At 42.7% G+C, this 20,655-nt stretch overlaps 1 protein-coding gene across 1 annotated transcript in view; it reads left to right on the plus strand.

The window, feature by feature from the left end:
- Positions 1-19,042, plus strand: part of PIK3CD (phosphatidylinositol-4,5-bisphosphate 3-kinase catalytic subunit delta) — a 102,123-nt gene extending 83,081 nt beyond the window's left edge. The window contains exons 15-23 of the mRNA XM_077458043.1: positions 1,479-1,578; positions 1,766-1,944; positions 3,652-3,761; positions 4,759-4,837; positions 5,075-5,242; positions 6,667-6,790; positions 7,822-7,967; positions 8,206-8,338; positions 17,774-19,042. Of these exons, the coding sequence (XP_077314169.1) occupies positions 1,479-1,578; positions 1,766-1,944; positions 3,652-3,761; positions 4,759-4,837; positions 5,075-5,242; positions 6,667-6,790; positions 7,822-7,967; positions 8,206-8,338; positions 17,774-17,911 (1,177 nt within the window). The 3' untranslated portion in view covers positions 17,912-19,042. The remainder of the gene's footprint in view (positions 1-1,478; positions 1,579-1,765; positions 1,945-3,651; positions 3,762-4,758; positions 4,838-5,074; positions 5,243-6,666; positions 6,791-7,821; positions 7,968-8,205; positions 8,339-17,773) is intronic.
- Positions 19,043-20,655: the final 1,613 nt, after the last annotated feature.

Genomic DNA, 20,655 nt, shown 5'->3' on the forward strand with positions numbered 1-20,655 from the left:
AGTTACCAGTCCTTATAAGAACTTTTGTGGACCAAGCAGGTTGTGTGTTAGTGATTAGCAGACTGTACGTCAGTCCCTATACCAATGAAGGACTGCTGCAGTATAGGGCAGCGGTCAGCAGTAGTGCACGGCAACCCTATGTATTGTGGACCGATAGCGGTCCTTACAGAACAGCAGACTGTACCGCACCCAAGCCTATGTACCGTAGCACCCTAGACAGACCAAGTTACCAGTCCTGATAAAGAGCTTTGTGGAACAAGTGAGTTGTGAATGATTAGCAGACTGCAGCAGAAGGGCAGCAGTCAAGTATAATATTCTTTCTATATTTGGAAGAAAGAATATTATACGTGTACAAGCCTATTACCGTACCACTGATACCAGTCCTGAAAAGAACCTTTGTGGAACTAATAGTAACAGCAAGTCTTTAAAATTATCCTCACTGCCTGACACACTGCTTCCTGCCTGTCCCTATACAAATTGGCAAAAAAGAGTAGGCTGGAACGATTAGCTGGAACAGCTCTTTTGTGGACCTGATAGTAACAGCTAATGATGATGATGATGATGATGATGAAGAAAGACTAATCTGGCTGAGCTGTCCCTAAAATAGCAGCATACAGCGCTCTGTCCCTTTATCTAAACTGACAAAAGAAACTCAGGCTGCTGACCTAACACCTATACCAGTCCTGAAAAGAACTTTTGTGTACCAAATAGCTAGCGTTTTCTCTGTCCCTACTCCACACAGGATCCTTTCCCTACAGTGACAGAAGAAAGAATGTAAAATGGCCACCGGATCGGGTGTATTTATAGGTTAGGGGGAATGTCCAAGTGTCCATGAGCTGTCATGTCTCAATTGGTTGTCCTGTAACACATGATAAACGTGTCACGAAAGGTTAAAGTTCTTGTATACATTAAACACGTAAGTCCGCCGGGGCGAACGACGGAAAAAGGCGTTCGAACCCGCGGACGGCGAAAGTCGGAAATTCGCCGCGAAACGACCGCCGGGCGAACCGTTCGGCCATCACTAGTTGCATACACACGGTCGGACTAAGTTGTCGGAAAATCCAATTGTACATAACGTGATGACGTTATTTCGTTAAGACGGGACTACGTTCAGGCTAGTAGCCAATAGCTTTGGTCTAGGAATTTGATCTGAGCATGCGTGGCACTTTGTCCGTCGGAGTAGGCTACACATGATCGGAGTATGTCCGATAGGAGCATTTTGGCGGAAAATTTTACCGGCAAGTTGGAAAAGTTGGTCTGTTGGATATTCCGACGGAAACAGTCCGATGCAGACCACACAGTCGGAATATCCGACAAGACAGTCCGATAGGAAACATTCCGTCAGAATCTCCGACCGTGTGTACAAGGGCTTAGTGTAGCATTTGCTGTACATATTCTAATCCTGTCGTTTTTGGCCTCTTGTGTCTATTCAGTTTGTTCTGATCTCCAACTTTTGTTTGCTGTCCATCCCCCTCCAGATCAGAGATGCACGTCCCCGCAGTGGCCCTTAGGTTCGGTCTAATCCTTGAAGCATATTGCCGGGGTAGTCTCTACCATATGAGGGTTCTAATGAAGCAGGTGGATACTTTTTATTTTTATTTTTTATTTTTTTTGTTGTTCCTTGTGGAGTTTAACAGAATTGGCCCCCCTCTGTATACCTTTTCTGTGTCATTGAAAATCTTTTTCCTTTTTTTTTTTTTTTTTTTTTTTAATTTTATTTTTTTAAGGTCTGTTATGTGACACCTCTTTTGTTTCTTTGGTATAGGGGGAAGCTCTGTCCAAGCTGAAGGGTCTCAATGATTTTGTGAGGTCCAGTGTCCAAAAGACAAACAAGGCCCAGGCCAAAGAGGCAATGCACATGTGTTTGAGACAAGAGACCTACCTGGAGCCGCTCTCCCACCTCTATTCTCCTCTAGACCCCAACCTCATTCTGACAGATGTTTGGTAAGTACAGAGGTATCGTGGGCATATTATCACCAAGCAAGAGCATCAAAAATAGCTAAACATTGGTTGAGGTTTGTATACCAATGGTACCAATGATAGAAGCTTGATCCCAGCATTCATAGAGAATGTCTGTTTATAAGCCTCTGTTTACTGAGAAATTGGACAGCTTCCAGAAACACATCACATTGAGGACACATCGCATTTACTGCAACTGGGGTGTAAACTCTCAGGTAGCAATATCCAATCGGCATGCTGGTTGCAGTGGCTTTATAGCTTTTTACCATATAATGCAGGCAGAGGAAGTTCACATTGGGAAAGTCCCATCTAGTTTGATTCTAGGGCTACAAATACCAATGCAAACAAGTACCAAATTTAAGAAGGTGCTCATTAACCACTTCAGCCAGGGAAGATTTTACCCCCCTTCCTGACCAGAGTACTTTTTTCAATTTGGCACGGCATCGTTTTAACTGACAATTGCAGGGTCATGTGACATTGTATCCAAACAAAATTTTGCATCCTTTTTTCCCCACAAATAGAGCTTTCTTTTGGTGGTATGTGATCACCTCTGCAGTTTTTTTTATTTTTTACGCTATAAACAAAAAAAGCGACCATTTTGAAAACAATTTTTAACTTTTTGCTATAATATCCCCAAAAAATGTTTTTAATAAACAAATTTCTTCATCAGTTTAGGCCAATATATATTATTTTTGGTTAAAAAAAAAACACCATAAGCGTATATTTTGGTTTGCGCAAAAGTTAGTGTCTGTAAACTAAGAGAGAGAGAGAATTTTATTTTTTTTCCTTTTTAGCTAGTAATGGCAGTGCAATTTTTAGCGGTATTGACAGATCGGAGATCAGCGTGCCCTCTGGTGGCCAAAAAAGGGTAGGACTTGCCCGTACAGGATTTCTCCCAGGAGAGCCAGTTTATCTGCGTGACGTGGTCGGGGAATCAGTTAAAATTCAGTTGCTGTCGCACCTTTTTTTTTTTTTTTTTTTTTTTTTTTTTAATTAATATTGTTTCAAAAAAAATAAAAAATAAATTAAAGAGATTCAAAAAGAAGAGTTACTTTTTATTTATTTATTTTTACATCCTAAAGATGGTGGCAAGAGCAGTGTTGCCTGATCCATTATCTGAAAAGAGTCGAAATATACTCATAGATCTAAGCCCCGGTTCACACTAAATGCAGCTTTGAAATGGTGCTACTTCAGTGTGCAATTTCAAAGCTGCAGGTTAGTGCGATTTCATTTGCAGCTTGCCGTCATCTGTTCGACTTCATGCAAAGAGGTCTATGCAAGTCACACATGAAATCGCCAAAAATAGTGCGGAAACCTTTTCAAAATTGGTACAGGTCAGAGTTGCACAGATTTGAATGGTTCCATAGGCACAAATAGGGTGCGACTTGTCGTCCAATTTTAAACTGTCACATCACATGACAGGTTGCACTGGTCTGACTGGGGGCTAAAGCTGCCAGTAACAAAGTGAAACCGATACAGAGAAGCGCACATGAGAGGCTTTTCCGATTTTAGTAAAGGAACAAGCAGACCTCCTTTAAAGTCTTCCTATTTCACTTTTTTCACTTTTTTTAAAGGTTTCAGATGGATACTGGTTCTCTTCAGCAGTTTGTTCATGAAATAATTAAAACACTAATCGGGGTCCCTTTTTTTGCTTCTATAATCTGAGTAACCGTATTCTTTTCTTTTCCACAGTGTGGAGCTTTGCACTTTTATGGAATCCAAGATGAAGCCACTGTGGATTGTATACAATAATGAAATGTCAGGGGGAAATCGTGTTGGCATCATCTTCAAAAATGGAGACGGTAAATATGGTCATCTGAGGAGGCCCTCCATATGAGGGTGTCTAAGTTATTCCGGGATATTCCCCATATATAAAGATGTCTAGGCTCATCCAAGAAAGTGTGTTTATTCAAGGGTGTCTAGGTTCATCTTGGAAGGTCTGTCATATACAAGAGTGTATAGATTCATCCAAGAAGGTCCCCCCTATAAAGAAGGGTGTTAAGGTTCATCCAGTAAGGCCCGTAATATACTGTATGAGGGTGTCTAGGTCCATCTGGGAAGGCCTGCCATATAGAAGGATTTCTAGTTTCACTTAAGAAGGCCTCCACCCATATAGGAGGGTGTCCAGACTCTCCCAAGCAGGCCTTCGCCATACATGAAGGCATCTAAATTTATCCAAGACCCTCCTGGGCCCTACAATATGAGGGTGTCTAGGTTAATCCCAGAAGGCCAGCTGTATTCGAGAATGTCTAGGTTTACCTTGAAAGACCTGTCATATATGAGGATGTTTGGGTGCATCCTAGAAGGCCTCTACCATATGAGGGTTTTCAAGTTCTTCTAGAAAGGTCTGCCTTATATAAGGGCCTTCAAGTTTATCTGGGAAGGTTCACCTTATATGATGGTGTCTACATTCATCTGAGAAGGCCCCAGCTATATGAGGTTGTCTAGGTTCATCCAGTTCGGCCTGACAATATAGAAAGCTGTCTAGGTTAATCCTGGAAGACCCACCATGTATGAGGGTGTCCACATTCATCCTTGGAAGGTCCACTCTATATGAGACGCTTGTCTTGAAAGGAAAATTTATATGAGGCTGTCTAGGATCATCTGGGAAAACCTGGGGTGTCGAAGTTCACCCATCAAGGCCTGATGGATAGATATATCTGTGTGTGGGGTTGTTAAGGTTCACGTGTGAAGGCCCTCGCTATATGTTAGATTAGGGTGTCCAGGTTCATCCAAGAAGTACCGCCATATAAGTGTCTTTGTTCATTAACTTCACACTGTGTCCTCCATTCCACACAGATCTTCGTCAGGATATGCTGACGCTACAGATGATCCGTCTTATGGATGTTCTGTGGAAGAAGGAGGGGCTGGACCTCAGGTGAGGAACTTTTTACTCTTCTCTCCTTCTTTTTTTTTTGCCGCTTTAAATGATCTTTCTGACTTAAGTGTACAGTAAATGTACGCTGGATGGCATTAGTAACTTACCACTTGTTTTTTCATATATTGCTTATAATTTCCCCAAGATTTGCACCCCTTGTAGTCAGTTTGAAACTATACAGCATGAGAGAGGGCAGATGGCAACATCTCTATTGACTGCCTACTTTTGTCTGTACAGGGTCACGCCTTACGGCTGTCTGTCGACTGGAGACAAGACCGGCCTCATTGAAGTTGTCATGCGTTCTGATACGATAGCAAACATCCAGCGCAACAAGAGTAACATGGCAGCTACTGCGGCCTTCAACAAGGATGCACTTCTGAACTGGTTAAAGAGCAAGAATCCAGGGTGAGTGATTGGTCTGCCATGAACCCTCCTGGCATGTTGTTTTTGTTTTTTGTAACAGTATCAGATGTCTCTGTTTTTAAAGTCAGGCTTTCCCGTGCTCCAGTAATTTGTCTCTGAAGTCCACACAGTTGCCCTGCTGCGTAGAATGTTGCCCCTTGAAAAAATATATTTTAGTTTATTGCCCTGGCAACAACTTGCCCAGAAGTCTATAGGGGTGCGGTGTTCGTTACAACAGGGACTGATCTTGCGATTGGCAAACGCCTAGAAAATTCACGTTGGCGTTTTACCACTTCAGCCCCGGAAGGATTTACCCCCTTCCTGACCAGAGCACTTTTTGCGATTCGGCACTGCGTCACTTTAACTGACAATTGTCGTGCGACGTGGCTCCCAAACAAAATTGACGTCCTTTTTTTTTTATTTTTTTTTTTTTTTTTTTTTTTTTTTTCCCACAAATAGTTTTCTTTTGGTGGTTTTTGATCACCTCTGCGGTTTTTTATTTTTTGCGCTATAAACAAAAAGAGACTATTTTGAAATAAACGCATTATTTTTTACTTTTTTATATAATATCCCCCAAAAATATATAAAATTATTTTTTTTTTCCTCAGTTTAGGCTGATACGTATTCTTCTACATATTTTTGGTTAAAAAAAAAAAAAAAAAAACGCAATAAGCCATTATTGATTGGTTTGCCCAAAAGTTATAGCGTCTAAAAAAAAAAAATAGGGGATAGTTTTATAGCATTTTTATTAACTTTTTTTAAAAAATTTTTATCGTGACTGCAGCATTATGGCGGACACATCGGACAATTTTTTGGACCATTGGCATTGATACAGCGATTGATGCTATAAAATTGCATTGGTTACTGTAAAAATGTCACTGGCAGTGAGGGGGTTAACCACTAGGGGGCGGGGAGGTGTTAAGTGCATCCTGGGCAGTGATTCTAACTGTCTGGGGGATGGACTAGCTGTGACACGACATTGATCGCTGCTCCCGATGACAGGGAGCAGACTATCAGTGTCCTGTCACTAGGACACTCTCCCCGTTCTTCAGCTCTATGACATGATTGCAGGTATCCCAGTGGTGATAGAGTATCAAAGTAATGTATGGGTACGTTCCTTTGCCCAGCCATGCCATTCTGCCGACTTGTATGTGCTGACATCGGTCAGCAAGTGGTTAACTAAAACATTTTTTAGCAAGTGCTCTGCTCTGAATGGCCTTTTGCAATATCTGCAGGTCTGAAGCGGGTAAGGGTCTGTAGTAATCTTTTTATCTTTATTTTGTATTCTATATTATTTGAAATGTATAAAATTTATCTGATGGGGATTATGTGCATTCAAATAAAACAGGGATCGCACATCAGACATTTTCCCCTATTCCTTCTGCTACTTGATTTTATTTTAGGTACTTATTTTCTTTTCCTGTTAGGGATGCTCTGGAGCAAGCCATAGAGGAGTTCACATTGTCATGTGCTGGCTACTGTGTAGCAACCTACGTCCTGGGCATCGGGGACCGCCACAGCGACAATATCATGATACGAGAAACTGGACAGGTACGCCTTTTTCCAGCCTTGTTAATTCTGGAGTCATTCATAGCTGTTTATGTGCTGCTTCGTCCAACACTCATTCTAGATGCCTCAGGAACACTAAAGAGCACCTGGCTAACACACAGGCAGTGATCATTCTGTGCTGCACTAATCCTAGATCTTCTGGATCAAATGTTCTCTTAAAGCTTTAAAAAAAAAAAAAATAAATAAAAAATTCCTGACCTAAAATGTTTCTAAGGTAACGAGTAAAGTGAAGGAACCCTGTGGTAGTCTTCTAATTGTTCCCTGTGGAGCACTTTGGATCCTTGGTTCTGGCTGTACTAGGGCTTTCACTACTTTCCAGGTCAGTAATAAAGGACAACTAAAGCAAAGAACAAAAGTGTAATATGTTGCAGCCTACCCGTCCTTAGATTTAGTGGCCCTAAAAGTTTTTTTTTATTTTTATTTTTTAAGAACATTTTTAGCAAGTACAAAAAATACCTGTTGATCCTTGAAATGAAACCCTCCTATCCATTACAGCCAAGGAAACTGCTTCTGTTTTATCTGCAACTGCCATGGTGCTGTACATGTGATCAGTTATGACACCAGCCATTTGATGGTTTGACAGTTTTTTTTTTTTTTATGTTGAGGACACAAGCAAATGTGTCGGTTGGCTATCCTGGCATGCCTTTTGAAGTTTAAATCGATGGGTTTAGTTCCGCTTTATAATTTACTGCTACTCTGGGCTTCAGCAAAATGGCCGCCTCCAGCAAGAAGAAACAGGAGGAATGCTGGGGGCATTTTGCAGCGCACACTGTTGGTAGCATCATTTAATATTATGGCATGTATGTTCCTTGCTAAAAAAAAACAAGCCATATCATTCAACTGTGAATGACGTGGGTGGGGCTTGGCTCTTGGAATCAATGAGCCGTCCAATCCTGGTACATCCACAAGATCAACAAGGAAAGAATGGGATGTTGTGGTCACTTTACATGCCACAAATTGCTAACTACCTGTTTTACTTCCATCCATAAATATATAAATATATTGTTTTGCAGCTCTTTCACATAGATTTTGGACACTTTCTGGGTAATTTTAAAAGCAAGTTTGGCTTTAACCGAGAGCGGGTTCCCTTCATCCTTACGTACGATTTTGTGCATGTCATTCAGCAAGGGAAGACCAGCAACAGCGAGAAGTTTGAGAGGTGAGAGGGAAGCCTGTTATCTCCCCTGATCGTATTTGTCTTCATATTCTCTAAAACATCCTTATTTGTAGCATCCTACTTCCCCTTTTGAAGAATAGGAAAGTAATGATGTGACCGGATCTGTGGATTTACAATCTGAAGTCTATTTCTCCTGTCGATTGTTTAGTGCCAGCCCTGCAGTGCCGTTGTTGGAAAGGTTGTAATCTGGTCATTGATGTCGGTTTTTCTGCTCCTACAGGTTCCGAGTATACTGTGAAAAGGCCTACACGATCCTGCGATGCCACGGCACTCTCTTCCTTAATTTGTTTGCACTGATGAAAGCAGCCGGTCTGCCTGAGCTCACCTGTTCCAAGGACATCCAGTATCTCAAGGTGACACATTTTCCATTCTGTCATGGCAGAGTTCCCAGCTGCTATGCTGCATCTCGATGTGCCGCTCTAGGTTACAAACTCTCACCAGCTAAAAACCTTATAACTTGCATGGTAACCTACAGTATGTATATATTAAAAGCTAAGTCCACATTTTATAGCACACTTCATGTTACACCCAGGGCCGTTTATAAGGCAGGGCAAAAGGGGCAGCTGAATAAAAATGAAAAGTCCTGCGCAAATCGTGCCACTGAAAAATAGGATGATATATATAAATGTGAAAAACAAGAGTCAATGGAAAACTCATATAAATAAATACACCAATAAGTGTAGGTGTATGGTGAAAAAGCTTGAGAAAGAGCAGGACCAAATGTTCCAAAATATCAGGCTCTCAGAACTCTCACCTCCAAGCAGGTACAATCAGGCAAAATACAGATGATCCCAGTAAACTTCTCCTTTAATTCTCTGTGCACAATTCCCAAGTGGTATAGACTTCTGCCACTAGAGGGCCAATTCAGCCTCTTGTATGTAATACTGCAGCATTTGTATCCTCGTGGTATAAAACTTAAAGAGAACACAGAGGGGAGGAGGGAAGGGAGAGAGAGAGGGGACTCCAATAGTGTAGTTGTTTCAATAACTAAATAAATTTATTAAGAGAGAGCAATGGACTCTCACATTTAAAAAGAAAGTTCAAACAGATAGAGATCTGGCGTGTACCGCCAGTCTTACGTTAGTTCCGGTTTGTCCTACGGCCACTCCCTACGCGTTACGTCACCACGTGACTTCTTCATGGGGATAACGCTAGACCGTTCGTGATATACTTATATACGAAGAAACCGGAAACGATCGGACCGGAAACGTCCGAACGACCATTTTAAAAGAGGTAAAAAACGTCCGAACGACCATTTTGGAAAAGGTAAAAAAACTATAATCTAGGCCGGATGTAGTAACTCCACCATCTTACTCCTCCTAAATGGTGAAAAGGAAGTGTATATACCACCATTTTAGACCGGAAATAATTATTCGGCCATCTTAATAATCATAAATGGTGTATAAGGAAATACACATTCTCTCATTGAGGAACAAATAGATCAAAACGGCATATAAAATATTAAGGAATTAAAATAGAAAAAATGAAAAAATATGTATCTGACAGTTTAATAGCCCATATTAAAATATACGAAAAAACGGCATTAAACATTAATGTATGAATGTCATGATACATAAATACAGATATATTAACAATATGGATAAAAAATTATTTATTAAAATTATATCCTAGCCATTTAAAATGTTACGTCACTATATAAAAATATAGAGTATAAATAGCGACAGTACCAACTTAGCAAAAAAATGATTAAAATATATATAAAAAATGTTAAAAAGTAAATATATATAATAAAAATAGTAGATAAGATGAAATATACCACCAAAATATTCACCAAATAGAGTGCCTAAAAAATGATATTGGCATACCGGAAATAGAGCAAGACTTTACATAAAATATCCTATCATAATAATACCACGATTTGCGCAGGACTTTTCATTTTTATTCATTTATGTGATAGTTTGTGTTTACTATTTCTTGTCCCGCTGCATTTCTGTATTATTTAGCAGCACTTGCACTTTCTTCATCCCACAGGTTGTTTTATTATATTTTGTAATATTTTCCATTTTTTATGCACATAGATTTATTTCACGTTTAGTACTTAGTGGCGCGAGGGTCCATTTTCCACAAAAGGGGCAGCTGCCCTGGGCCTTGTCATTTGTTGTGGGGCCCAAAGCTGCTGCCTCATACTTGGCAACTATCCCAGTTTAAATTCCCTTGTTCCTTGAGGTTTTAGTCCTGTGCTATTTCCTGATATCTCAGTGTGAAGTTCTATTACTAATGCTGCCCAGCTCTGCCCTATTGTTGTGTACAGATGACTCACCTGCAGACCCTGTGTTTATATGTAAACGCCAACGTTGATATGTAAATAGTAACGACATTCATATGAAATAGAGGCAGACTGGCACTATTCATATGTAAATAGAGGCGGTATTCATATGTATATCATGCCCCCTTGAGGTCATATCCACCATCACCTATACTAAATTCTGCCCACTGTGGAGGTGAAGGGGCATGCTTGAAAGTTCTGCATACAACTGTGGTCAATAAGCCTATCATCAGCCTGTTCTGCAAAGGTAAGCAAATTAGTGTGGGGGGGGGGGGGGTAGTGTGGGGTGTGCAGAGGTAGACGGAGAAGGAATTAAAGTTTGGGTGCACAGAAGAGCAAGGAGGGGATGTATAGAGGGAAGGTTGGGTATAAAGATGAGCAAAGGAGGCAGGTAGAGTTAAAGGGGCGGGGGATTGGAGTGGAGAGGAAGTGGGAGGTTTGGGGTGCAGAGGTTAGCATGGGTTTAAGGATGCAAAGGTGTACTGACAGGGTGGATAAAGATCTAGGTCATGTGTAGGGCAGCTCATTCATTTCAATGGGCTGCTCTATGTGCTATAAATCCTAGGAATCCTTGGATCCCTAGGAGTTTAATGTCTATTAATGGGTCCCCCTCATCTCCCCAGTCCATGATGTGCAGTAACCTATAGCAACAAATTAATGAGCAGTATTGATGTACAGTAATTTCTAGCAACCAATCAACAAGCAGAAATGATGTGCTGTAATCTCTAGCAACCAGTCAGTGAGTGGTAATAATACACTGTAACCTCTGGCAACGAAGCACAATCTGTCTGATCTGATTCAGTAAACTGGTTTTGAGTCTTGCTGCATTTTATTATATGTCTCAAAGCAGTTGGAGAGCGAAACTGCATGGAGGGAGGCCCATAATTTATTTTATTTATTTTTGCCCAGGTTTCAATCAATATTAAAGACGGCCCTGGTTACACCCACATTTAGGCTCTATGCACACTGTAAGCTAAAAAAAAGGCCAGAAAAATGCTGGATGAAAAACACTTGTATTTTTGTGCCAGCTTTTTGCAGCATTTTTTTTTTTTTTTTTTTTACTGCCCCTAGAAGCTTAAGGTTGGGTTCACACCTAATATGCGGCTCGCAGCAGGGGGTCCGGTGAGTCCCTTTTCTCCATTTTGGGGACGAATTGGGACCAAATTTTTTGCCTGAATTCGGCCCTGGAACGGAGTCAAAGATGCACAGCCGCTCCGCCTCCACAATAGAGATATGTGATTCAGCTCCGTAGAGAGCCGGCTACAATCTCCTGTCATGCGAATTGGATGTGGAGAAGCCAGCATCCAATTCACATAGGTGTGAACCCAGCCTTAAAGAGTTCCGCCCAAAAAAACAAAATGAAAAGCCAGCAGCTACACATACTACAGCTGCTGGCTTTTAACAATTTGCTTGTCCTGGAGTCCCGCAATGTCAGCACCGCAGCTGATGTTTCCATCATCCATTGGATAGAGTATGGGCGAGTAATAACCCCCTATGAGATTCCCCCCCCCCCCCATTTGTGTGTAGAAGTATAACAAATTTATTACGCACAAATGTTAAGCAACTCCCATTTAGGAGGCTAAAAAGGCATCTGGTAAGTCCCAATGGAGTGAGGTGTGGGGCGTCATCAGTGGAGTTTCCTCATTCGCCGCTTCCTACACAGGATTTGTCCATCCACTGATGACACATTCCCCCCCCACACACACTCTGTGTGGACTGGGACTTGCCAGATTACTTTTTTCCCTCCTAAATGAGTTGCCTACCATTTTTGTGTGTAATAAATTTGTTATACTTCTACACCCAGAGGCGTCTCTCCCTTTATGTCTATTGCAGCACACTGGAACACAGTGTCTGTTCCCCTATGACGGCAGCCCTGAGTTGTGGATCCAACACCCCCCTTCTTATGGACTGTTGATTTTTTTCCTTCATAGCGAATTGGACATTTTTATTTATATTCATATATTGCATATTCCTTGTATTTGCTTCTGTTATATTTACGCTGGCCATACACTATATACAATTTTCTTATACAATTTTCTTATACAATTTCCTTTAGATTTTACTATATAGTGCAAGGGCCTTCCTGATTGCATACAAATTGAAGTTCTTTAGGTTTGACCTCCATGTTTAATGGTTTTAGTAAGTCTAAAGGAAAGTTGAACAAGAAAATTGTATGGCCAGCCTAACAAAGACCTGAGGGGAAATTTTTGGTTTCAGTCACTTGCGCCTGAACTTGTCTTATTGTGCATTTAGTTGCTTCTAGTGTGCATGAACGTTATTTGCTTTTAGAAGCAGAAAAAAAAGCTCAAAAGCTACTGCTGGTATTGGGTGTGTGTGTGTGTGTGTGTGTGTGTGTGTGTTTGTGCATGGGGCCTAAGGTTGTAAATTGGGACTTTACAACCTTGGGCTCCATGCACAAAAAAAAATTAATCCAATTACCATTTGAAAAAAAATAAATAAAAAAATAATGCAGCTGTGCAGGGCTCCGGCCATACAGCTGTGTCAACCAAGCCTGAGATTGTTTCAGCCTCATGCACACTGCAGCTGCCAAATGCCTATTTTACAGGTGTTTGACGTGTGTTTTTTTTTTTTTTTCCTGCCCCTAAATGCTCCTCTGTTAGCCTTTGTCCATGCACACATAGGCTTTTGGAAGCACGGATGTTTAGGGGTAGAAATCTGAACACACCAAATTTGCGGAATTAGAGGAACTCTCTCGGGCAGAAAAAAACTCCCCAACGTACCTTAACGCGTGTAAGCATGCCTAAACGATGGATGCAATTATTAATTTCAATTGCGAGAATAAATGAATACTCTGGCCAATAAAAAGGAATAAATGTCTGAACGCTTGACGTGCCTGAACATGTCTAAATGCGTTTGAAAACATGGCTTTAGGTGCGTTTGTTTGTTTTTTTTGTTTTTGTTTTTTTGTACGCTGCTTTTCTCCTGTCAGAAGAAAAGCGTTCAGAAGAGTCTAGTGTGCATGAGGCCTTACTATCATTACTACAAGTCCCATTTTCCACTGTGGCAACAGTACTATGCAGGGAGTGTTGGCAAACCCTCCTTCCTCTCCCCACTCTATAGTCCAAGCCAGCGTTTCTTCACCTCAGCCCTCAAGTACCCCCAACAGGCCATGTTTTGGGAACTTCCCTTATGCCGCGTACACACGACCGGGCTTTTCGACAGACTAGGTCCGATGGTCTTCCCGGCGGACTTTCGGCAGAGTTCCGACAGACTTTCTGAATGGACTTGGCCAGGGCTGGACTGGGACAAAAATTTGGCCCTGGAATTCATCCAGACCGGCCCACTTTAATTTTGCAAACACGCAAAAAACTGTATATAAACTGTATGCAATTGCGCAAAAAAGCCCCCAGAGAGCCCCCCCTTACATCGGGGTCCCCAGAGAGCCCCCCCTTACATCGGGGTCCCCAGAGAGCCCCCCCCTTACATCGGGGTCCCCAGAGAGCCCCCCCCTTACATCGGGGTCCCCAGAGAGCCCCCCCCTTACATCGGGGTCCCCAGAGAGCCCCCCCCTTACATCGGGGTCCCCAGAGAGCCCCCCCTTACATCGGGGTCCCCAGAGAGCCCCCCCCTTACATCGGGGTCCCCAGAGAGCCCCCCCTTACATCGGGGTCCCCAGAGAGCCCCCCCCCTTACATCGGGGTCCCCAGAGAGCCCCCCACTTACATCGGGGTCCCCATATAGCCTTCCCCTTACATCGGGGTCCCCATATAGCCTTCCCCTTACATCGGGGTCCCCTGAGAGCCCCTCTTACATCCGGGGTCCCCACAGAGCCCCCCTTACATCCGGGGTCCACAGAGAGCCTCTCTCTTATATAAGGTTCCCCAGAGAGCCCCTCCTTACATCAGGGTCACCAGAAAGAGGGCAGGTAGTGGGCCGGGACCCTGTGGTTGGGGACTCCTGGACTGACTTGGGGCTATGGGCCCCAGATTCGGGGGCTATAGCCCCAAAAGTCCCCCCCCAACGATGCCACTGGCTGTCACTGAAACCGGCCCACTGAGCCATCGGCCCACCGGGAAACTCCCTATAGTCCCAATGGCCAGTACATGCCTGGACTTGGCCACACACAAGCACACCAAAGTCAGACTGAATCGAATGTGACTGGACTGGAATAAGGAAGTTCATAGCCAATAGCCAATAGCTGCCCTAGCGTCGGTTTTTGTCCGTCCGGACTAGCATGCAGACAAACTGATTTTTGGACCGGACTCGAATCTGTCGGAAAAATTTGAAACCTGTTCTAAATCTAAAGTCCGTCTGATTTTTCGGCAGAAAAGGTCAGATGAAGCCCACACACGATCTAATTGTCCACTGGATTCATTCTGTCGGACTTTTGCTGTCAAAGTTCAGCCATGTGTACACCGCATTAGGTGCAATAGCTCCTATCAATACCATTTCATTGATATTGATTTAAAGCAGCTGTGCAAAATAAAGGAAAACCTTAAAACATGGCCTGTTCATTACAAATCAGTGTTGCTGCATTTACTACTTCTTTTTTTGCAAAAGGAGGACTGGGTGGGTTTTGTGGTGCAGGAGGCATGACTTGGGCTTACACAGTTGTGTTTTTTTTTGTTTTTTCGCGGCAAGCTCCAGCAGGATACGCCGGACCTTCACCTTGCATGTGCCCCTGACGTCGGCTGCCACATGCAAGGTGAATATCTCCTAAACCGTGTAGGTTTAGGAGATATTAATTTTAACTGCAGGTAAGCCTTATTATAGGCTTACCTGTAGGTAAAAACGACCAAGTGGACAGTAAAACTGCATTTAAAGTAGTTTTAAAGGCTACACTGTTTTTTTCACCTTCGGGAACATGTTCCACCTGTTTTTTTAGGGTGTAACTTGCTCCTGATTCTGAATTGGCTCGGCGATCTGAGCCCTCTGTGTGACAGCAGTATGGGGAGAAGTTCCTTGTGCCAGCTGTCACTTTTTGAAAAGCGCACAGGGCTCCGCCCACACGGCCGCGTCATTCATTCATCCAGAGCTCTGTGAATGAATCCACTACAAGTATCGAGATCCGTTGCGGCTGTCAGGTTGTAGTTCTCAATTAACTACCATGGCGCTGTTGAGCGCTCTGGTAGTTCATTGATTCTTCCTGTCAGTGTGAAACTGCCTGCACGTTGCAATTCTTTCCAGGCTCCTTTTTTTTTTTTTTTTTTTTTTTTTTTTTACCTGGAAAAAAATTGTGCTCTATTTTTTTTTTTTTTTTTTTTTTTTTTTTTTTTTTAGAAGGATGAACTTAAGGTAAAAGGTCTCAATAATTTTACCAACAAAAAGTGCAAAAAATACCTGTTGATCCTGCCAGTAATTGTCGGCTTATAACATTCTGCGCTCTCTGCCTGTATTGCATTCTTATTAGTTACAATGTTTAAGCTTTTGAGTACTAGAGAACACCTACCTAGGCCATGGAGAAGCTGGGGGGGGGGGTTCTGTAATCCTGTCCTGGGATATCAACACAGCTTCTCCAATAGATACACTACGGTAGAGTGTTGTCACCTTTAGGACAAGAAGTGTGTTGCTGGCAGGATCAGCAGGTGAAAAAAAAAACATAAAATGAGGCATATAGTACAGGCACCACATACGTTCTTGCTGTGGCCCGTCACTATAGTGACATCTAACAATCTAGTTGCTTTAAAGTGATAGTAAAGCCCACTTTGTGTTTTTTTTTTTTTACCTATAATTAAGCCTATAAACATATTAATTTTTACCTACAGGTAAGCTTTATTATATCTCCTAAATGTGCCCCAGTTAGGAGATATTTACCTTGGATGCAGATGGTGATGTCATCAGCGCATGCGCGTTGAAGGAACTCCCTTCCACAATTGTTAGTGGAGAGTGTAGATAAATTCAGAAATCTTTTTAGATGTTTTTTTTTTTTTTTAGTGAACACAATGCAGGGATATGGAAAATAGCGATACACACACACACACACACACACACACACACACACACACACACACACACACACACACACACACACACACACACACACACACACACACACACACACACACACACACACACACACACGTTGAACTGGACATTCAACCTTTCCAACCATGTAACTACATTTTTCAGATGGCTATTATAAAATGGAGCTAACTGTAGATGTAAAAGTCACTTCAGTGATTTCATTCTCTCTTGCTTTTGTAAAAAGTGACAATGACGCACTGAAACATTTCTGAGTGACATTTTAAAGAGGCGCTGCAGGAAATTTTGGAGAGCAAAGTGAAAACTGTATTTTTATTCAGCCAATCCTGTGGTTCACTGTGCAGCGAGTAAGATGACTATTTCCTGGTTCAGATCCTGTATTGCCCGCCTTCGAACTTGATAATTAATCAAGATGACAGGTGCCTTGAGTAGGGGGAGCCCAAGTTGTTTGCCTTGGGTGGCATTTTTCAAGGGGGTGGCACTGCCCCCATTCTGAAGTGCTCTTTAACTATTTCCCATCCTTTCACTGGTTGTACCGGGAATGATACCATTTTAGAGCCGTCGGTTGGCTCTCTTGTGATGGCCATCAGAGCGGCTTACTAGCTGCTAGATTTCTATTACAAGCAGCGGGAGTGGAAGTCCTCCTGCCACCTTCCGCGTCTCTCCTGGGCTGTCCTGTCCCACCAGGAGACCCAAGTGACCAGCCGGCAGACATGCCAGACAGCCAAGCAAAGCTGGGATCGGCTGTTCGTAACTAAAATGGCAGCAATGACATGACATCACTTCCGGTTGAAAAAAATCGGAAGCATTCAAAAACGCCCATCTTGGTGTTTTGAATGCTTTTCAGTGCGGGGGGGGGGGGGGCTTGGGGACTTCTCTCTGTAAAGAGTACCCGTCACTGCCTTACTACTGTCACAATGATGTTTACATTCTTTGTGACAATAATAAAAGTGCTAAATTTCGCACCTTCATTAAATGTAACCATATTGCTACACTTGGAGGCGCCTCACTACTTTTATACTCAGTTGTGACATGACACTATTCTTATATTAAGACATCGCTTGTATATCAAGTCAAAATTTATGAAACAAATGTTGCTGGTCTTGCAAGACGCTCTCAAACCAAGGTTTTACTGTACTTCTGTTTTGGCCCTTCTTGTGGTTCACACACCTCTTCTGCACTGTGCAGCCAGTAAGAAGACTACTATTACCTGCTTCACTTCTGTATCACCCCGTCTTCTCATTGGATAATGAACCCAACGTGTGATAACCGTTCATTGCCCCGGGAGTGGAATGGGACTGGAGAGTCGGCCCAGAAAACTGTAAATCAGGAAATGGGGAGGGGGGGGGGGGGGGGGGAGAAGAATGTCACCTGTCTGGGTGTGGGGATCACAAGACTGGCTGAACAAAAGCACTAATCCTTTGGCAGTTGTGTTGCTTAGGTTTTCCTTTGGATCCCTTCTATGCATTTTACAGAGATGAATATTCTAAAACAGAACTAACCAAAGATGTAAATGTCTTCTCAATGACCTCATCCCCTTTCTTTTTCTCTCTCTCAGGACTCTCTAGCTTTGGGAAAAAGTGACGATGAAGCCCTGAAACATTTCCGGGTGAAGTTTAACGAGGCGCTGCGGGAAAGCTGGAAGACCAAAGTGAACTGGTTTGCACACACTGTGTCCAAAGATAACAGACAGTAGGAGGGGGCATGGCTGTTGGCTGGATTTAATACAAGGATCTGGAGACGTTCCTCCTGAAATCTTCAGTCACGTTGGATGAGGATCGATGGAGTCTACGCAAGTTGAACTCGGGGGGGAATTATCCTTACTGACGCCAAGCATGGGCTCTGTATTGTCTATAAAGGAACATAAATCATTTCAATTCTGAGCGGTCACCCCTTCCCCCACCCCCCCAGGGGGTCCCGCTGTGTCAACCACCAAGCCACAAAAGCTGTCTTGGCATGCCAGCATCGAACTACGGGTGAGCGACTCTGCGGTTCCATCTGCCACATCGCATGTCGGCTACTCTAGGTCTCTCTTTACCGTTTTTTAGAGGTCTCTGCTGTCGTAATGGACAATTGCTCGTGATGCAGCCCTTGCCGTGGTGTATGCTGGGAGTTGTAGTCTGTCAGCTAGTTCGTCAGCGCTGGGGGGGGGGTGTCAAAATTATCTATCATCGTATCGGGCCAAGGACTTCTCAGCGCTCCTCCAGTGTCTTTGATGTGGAGTTGGCACACATTGCACAGCCTGTATTTGTCTACATTTCAGCACTGGGACTGTTTGTTGTTTTTTTGTTTTTGTTTTGTTTTTTGTTTTCTTGGGTTTTTTTATTTTTATTTTTTTTATTCCACCCTGAACTGATATTGCAGGGTTGGGTGGACTCTGTTGCATTGCCTCACCTAATGACTTCTTATCTTGTGAGATTCCAGCGGCGAGATCTCCCAAGTTTTGGTTTGTGCCGCCACCATCTTGTCCCTCTGGCTGTGTCCTGGCATTGGAAGTGTACATTTTTTTATTGGTAGGGCAGGAGATCTCGCCAATAAATACCCCAAGAACTCTAAAAAGGGTGAGCATGTGATTCAACGTGCCGGAGGCCGACATAAAAACTATTGATCGGTTACTGAGCGGAGTAAGCCTTCAAGTCCGAGCTTGTTGCACTGTCGGTCAATCTGGAGGACTGTGGGAATTCGGATCTTGCACTGATTCAATGTCTGAGGAGGACCTGCCGTCGTTTTCTGCTTTTTAAATTGTCCGGACGAGGAGGCTTTTTAAGGAAGCATTGTTGCAATAAACGATTCCCTGTGTAATTATGTTAATAAATGTTGTACACTGTGTTCGGGTGGACTGATAGTTTGTGGGTTGGGTGGTAGAAAGGACGGTTGCGAGTGGCATGGTCAGTCTTATTTCACATTCCAGCTAGGGTTGCTATCCCATCCCTTTTAATCCAGGGGACACATAATCACACGGGTTCTGTGGCTGATAATTAAACTCACTTGGTGCCAAATCTGCATTAAATCAGCCTCAAAACCTGGGAAATGAATGTGTGTCCTGGATTAAAGGGATGATGCGGCAACCCTAATTCCAGCTTAAAGCGGTGTTCACATGTGTGGGCGTATGAAACGAGACTATATCTTTCTGTATTCCATGCATACTGGTTACACAGCATGCACCTCCCAAATCTCGCATATGCTCAGAGCATCACGAGCAGTGTAATAGGTGGTCGGTTGGATTTCCATAGCGACAGCAGTGTCAGAGGAAGTTGCCTTAGCTATGGAAACCCCTCCAGGAACCAGGAAGATTATAAATATAGAAATATAAAAAGCTCCTACAAAAGGCAATTGCTTTAAAAAAAAAAAAAAGGTTAATTTTGCAGGAGCTGCCCCATGTTGCCCCCATCAAAACCGCACAATCATATTGCCCCCATCAAAATTGGCCCATCATACTGCCCCATCAAATTTGCTCCTATCAGAATTGCCCCATCATACTGCCGCCATCAAAATTGCCCCATCATACTGCCGCCATCAAATTGCCCCCAGCCCCATCATACTGCCCCAGCAAATTGCCCCCAGCCACATCGTACCACCCCATCAAAATTGCCCAATCAAACTGCCCCCATCAAAATTGCCCCCAGACCCATAGACCCATCATACTTCCCCCATCAAAATTGCCCCATCAAAACTGTGCCCCATCAAAATGGGGTAATTTTGATGGGGAAAAAAAGGTGGGGGGAAAAAAAACTGTGCTACGGAATAGAAACAATAGTCGGAAGCTGCAATTCTGATGTATACCAAAAATACACAAACAGAAGGAAAAAAAAAAACTGCGCTAACCTCAAAATCCCAAAGTGTGTGTGTGTGTGTGTGTGTGTGTGTGTGTGTGTGTGTGTGTGTGTGTGTGTGTGTATATATATATATATATATATATATATATATTAAACAAAAGAATAAAGAACTTCAAATGTTGTGCCTCTAAGATCACCTCAACAGATGATGCATATAAATATACATGCATCAATGTGCAGAATTATTTTTCTCAAGTGAAACATGATTAAGTGTTATTAATGTGATAAATAAAAAACAAAAACATATAAAAAAAATAACCCAAAACAAGATATGCACCTGAAATTGAATGCACACCAAAATTTAGAAATGCATAAGATGAAAAACAAATGAAATGATAATAAAAATTGTCAACTCTATATAGCGTCCATATAATTATATAACTAGTTATTGGTGCAAAGTGTCCATATAATTAGTCAATCACCAGTGGAAAATCTTCATGTGAATAACTGGATTTGTAACACACAGATTCAATTTTCTCTCCAAAAGCGTAATGTGCTCTTTCCCATTACCAGACAAATAAATTGGCTCCTTACCAACTCCAAGCGACCCCCGTTACAGAGGGTCCCCACAAGCAGAATGTGATTAAACGGATATCCAGGTTGC

Source organism: Lithobates pipiens, unplaced genomic scaffold (assembly GCF_037356315.1).
Source record: "Lithobates pipiens isolate NorthernLeopardFrog02 unplaced genomic scaffold, aLitPip1_a1.2 Scaffold_27, whole genome shotgun sequence".
In the NCBI taxonomy this organism is placed as follows: Eukaryota; Metazoa; Chordata; class Amphibia; order Anura; family Ranidae; genus Lithobates; species Lithobates pipiens.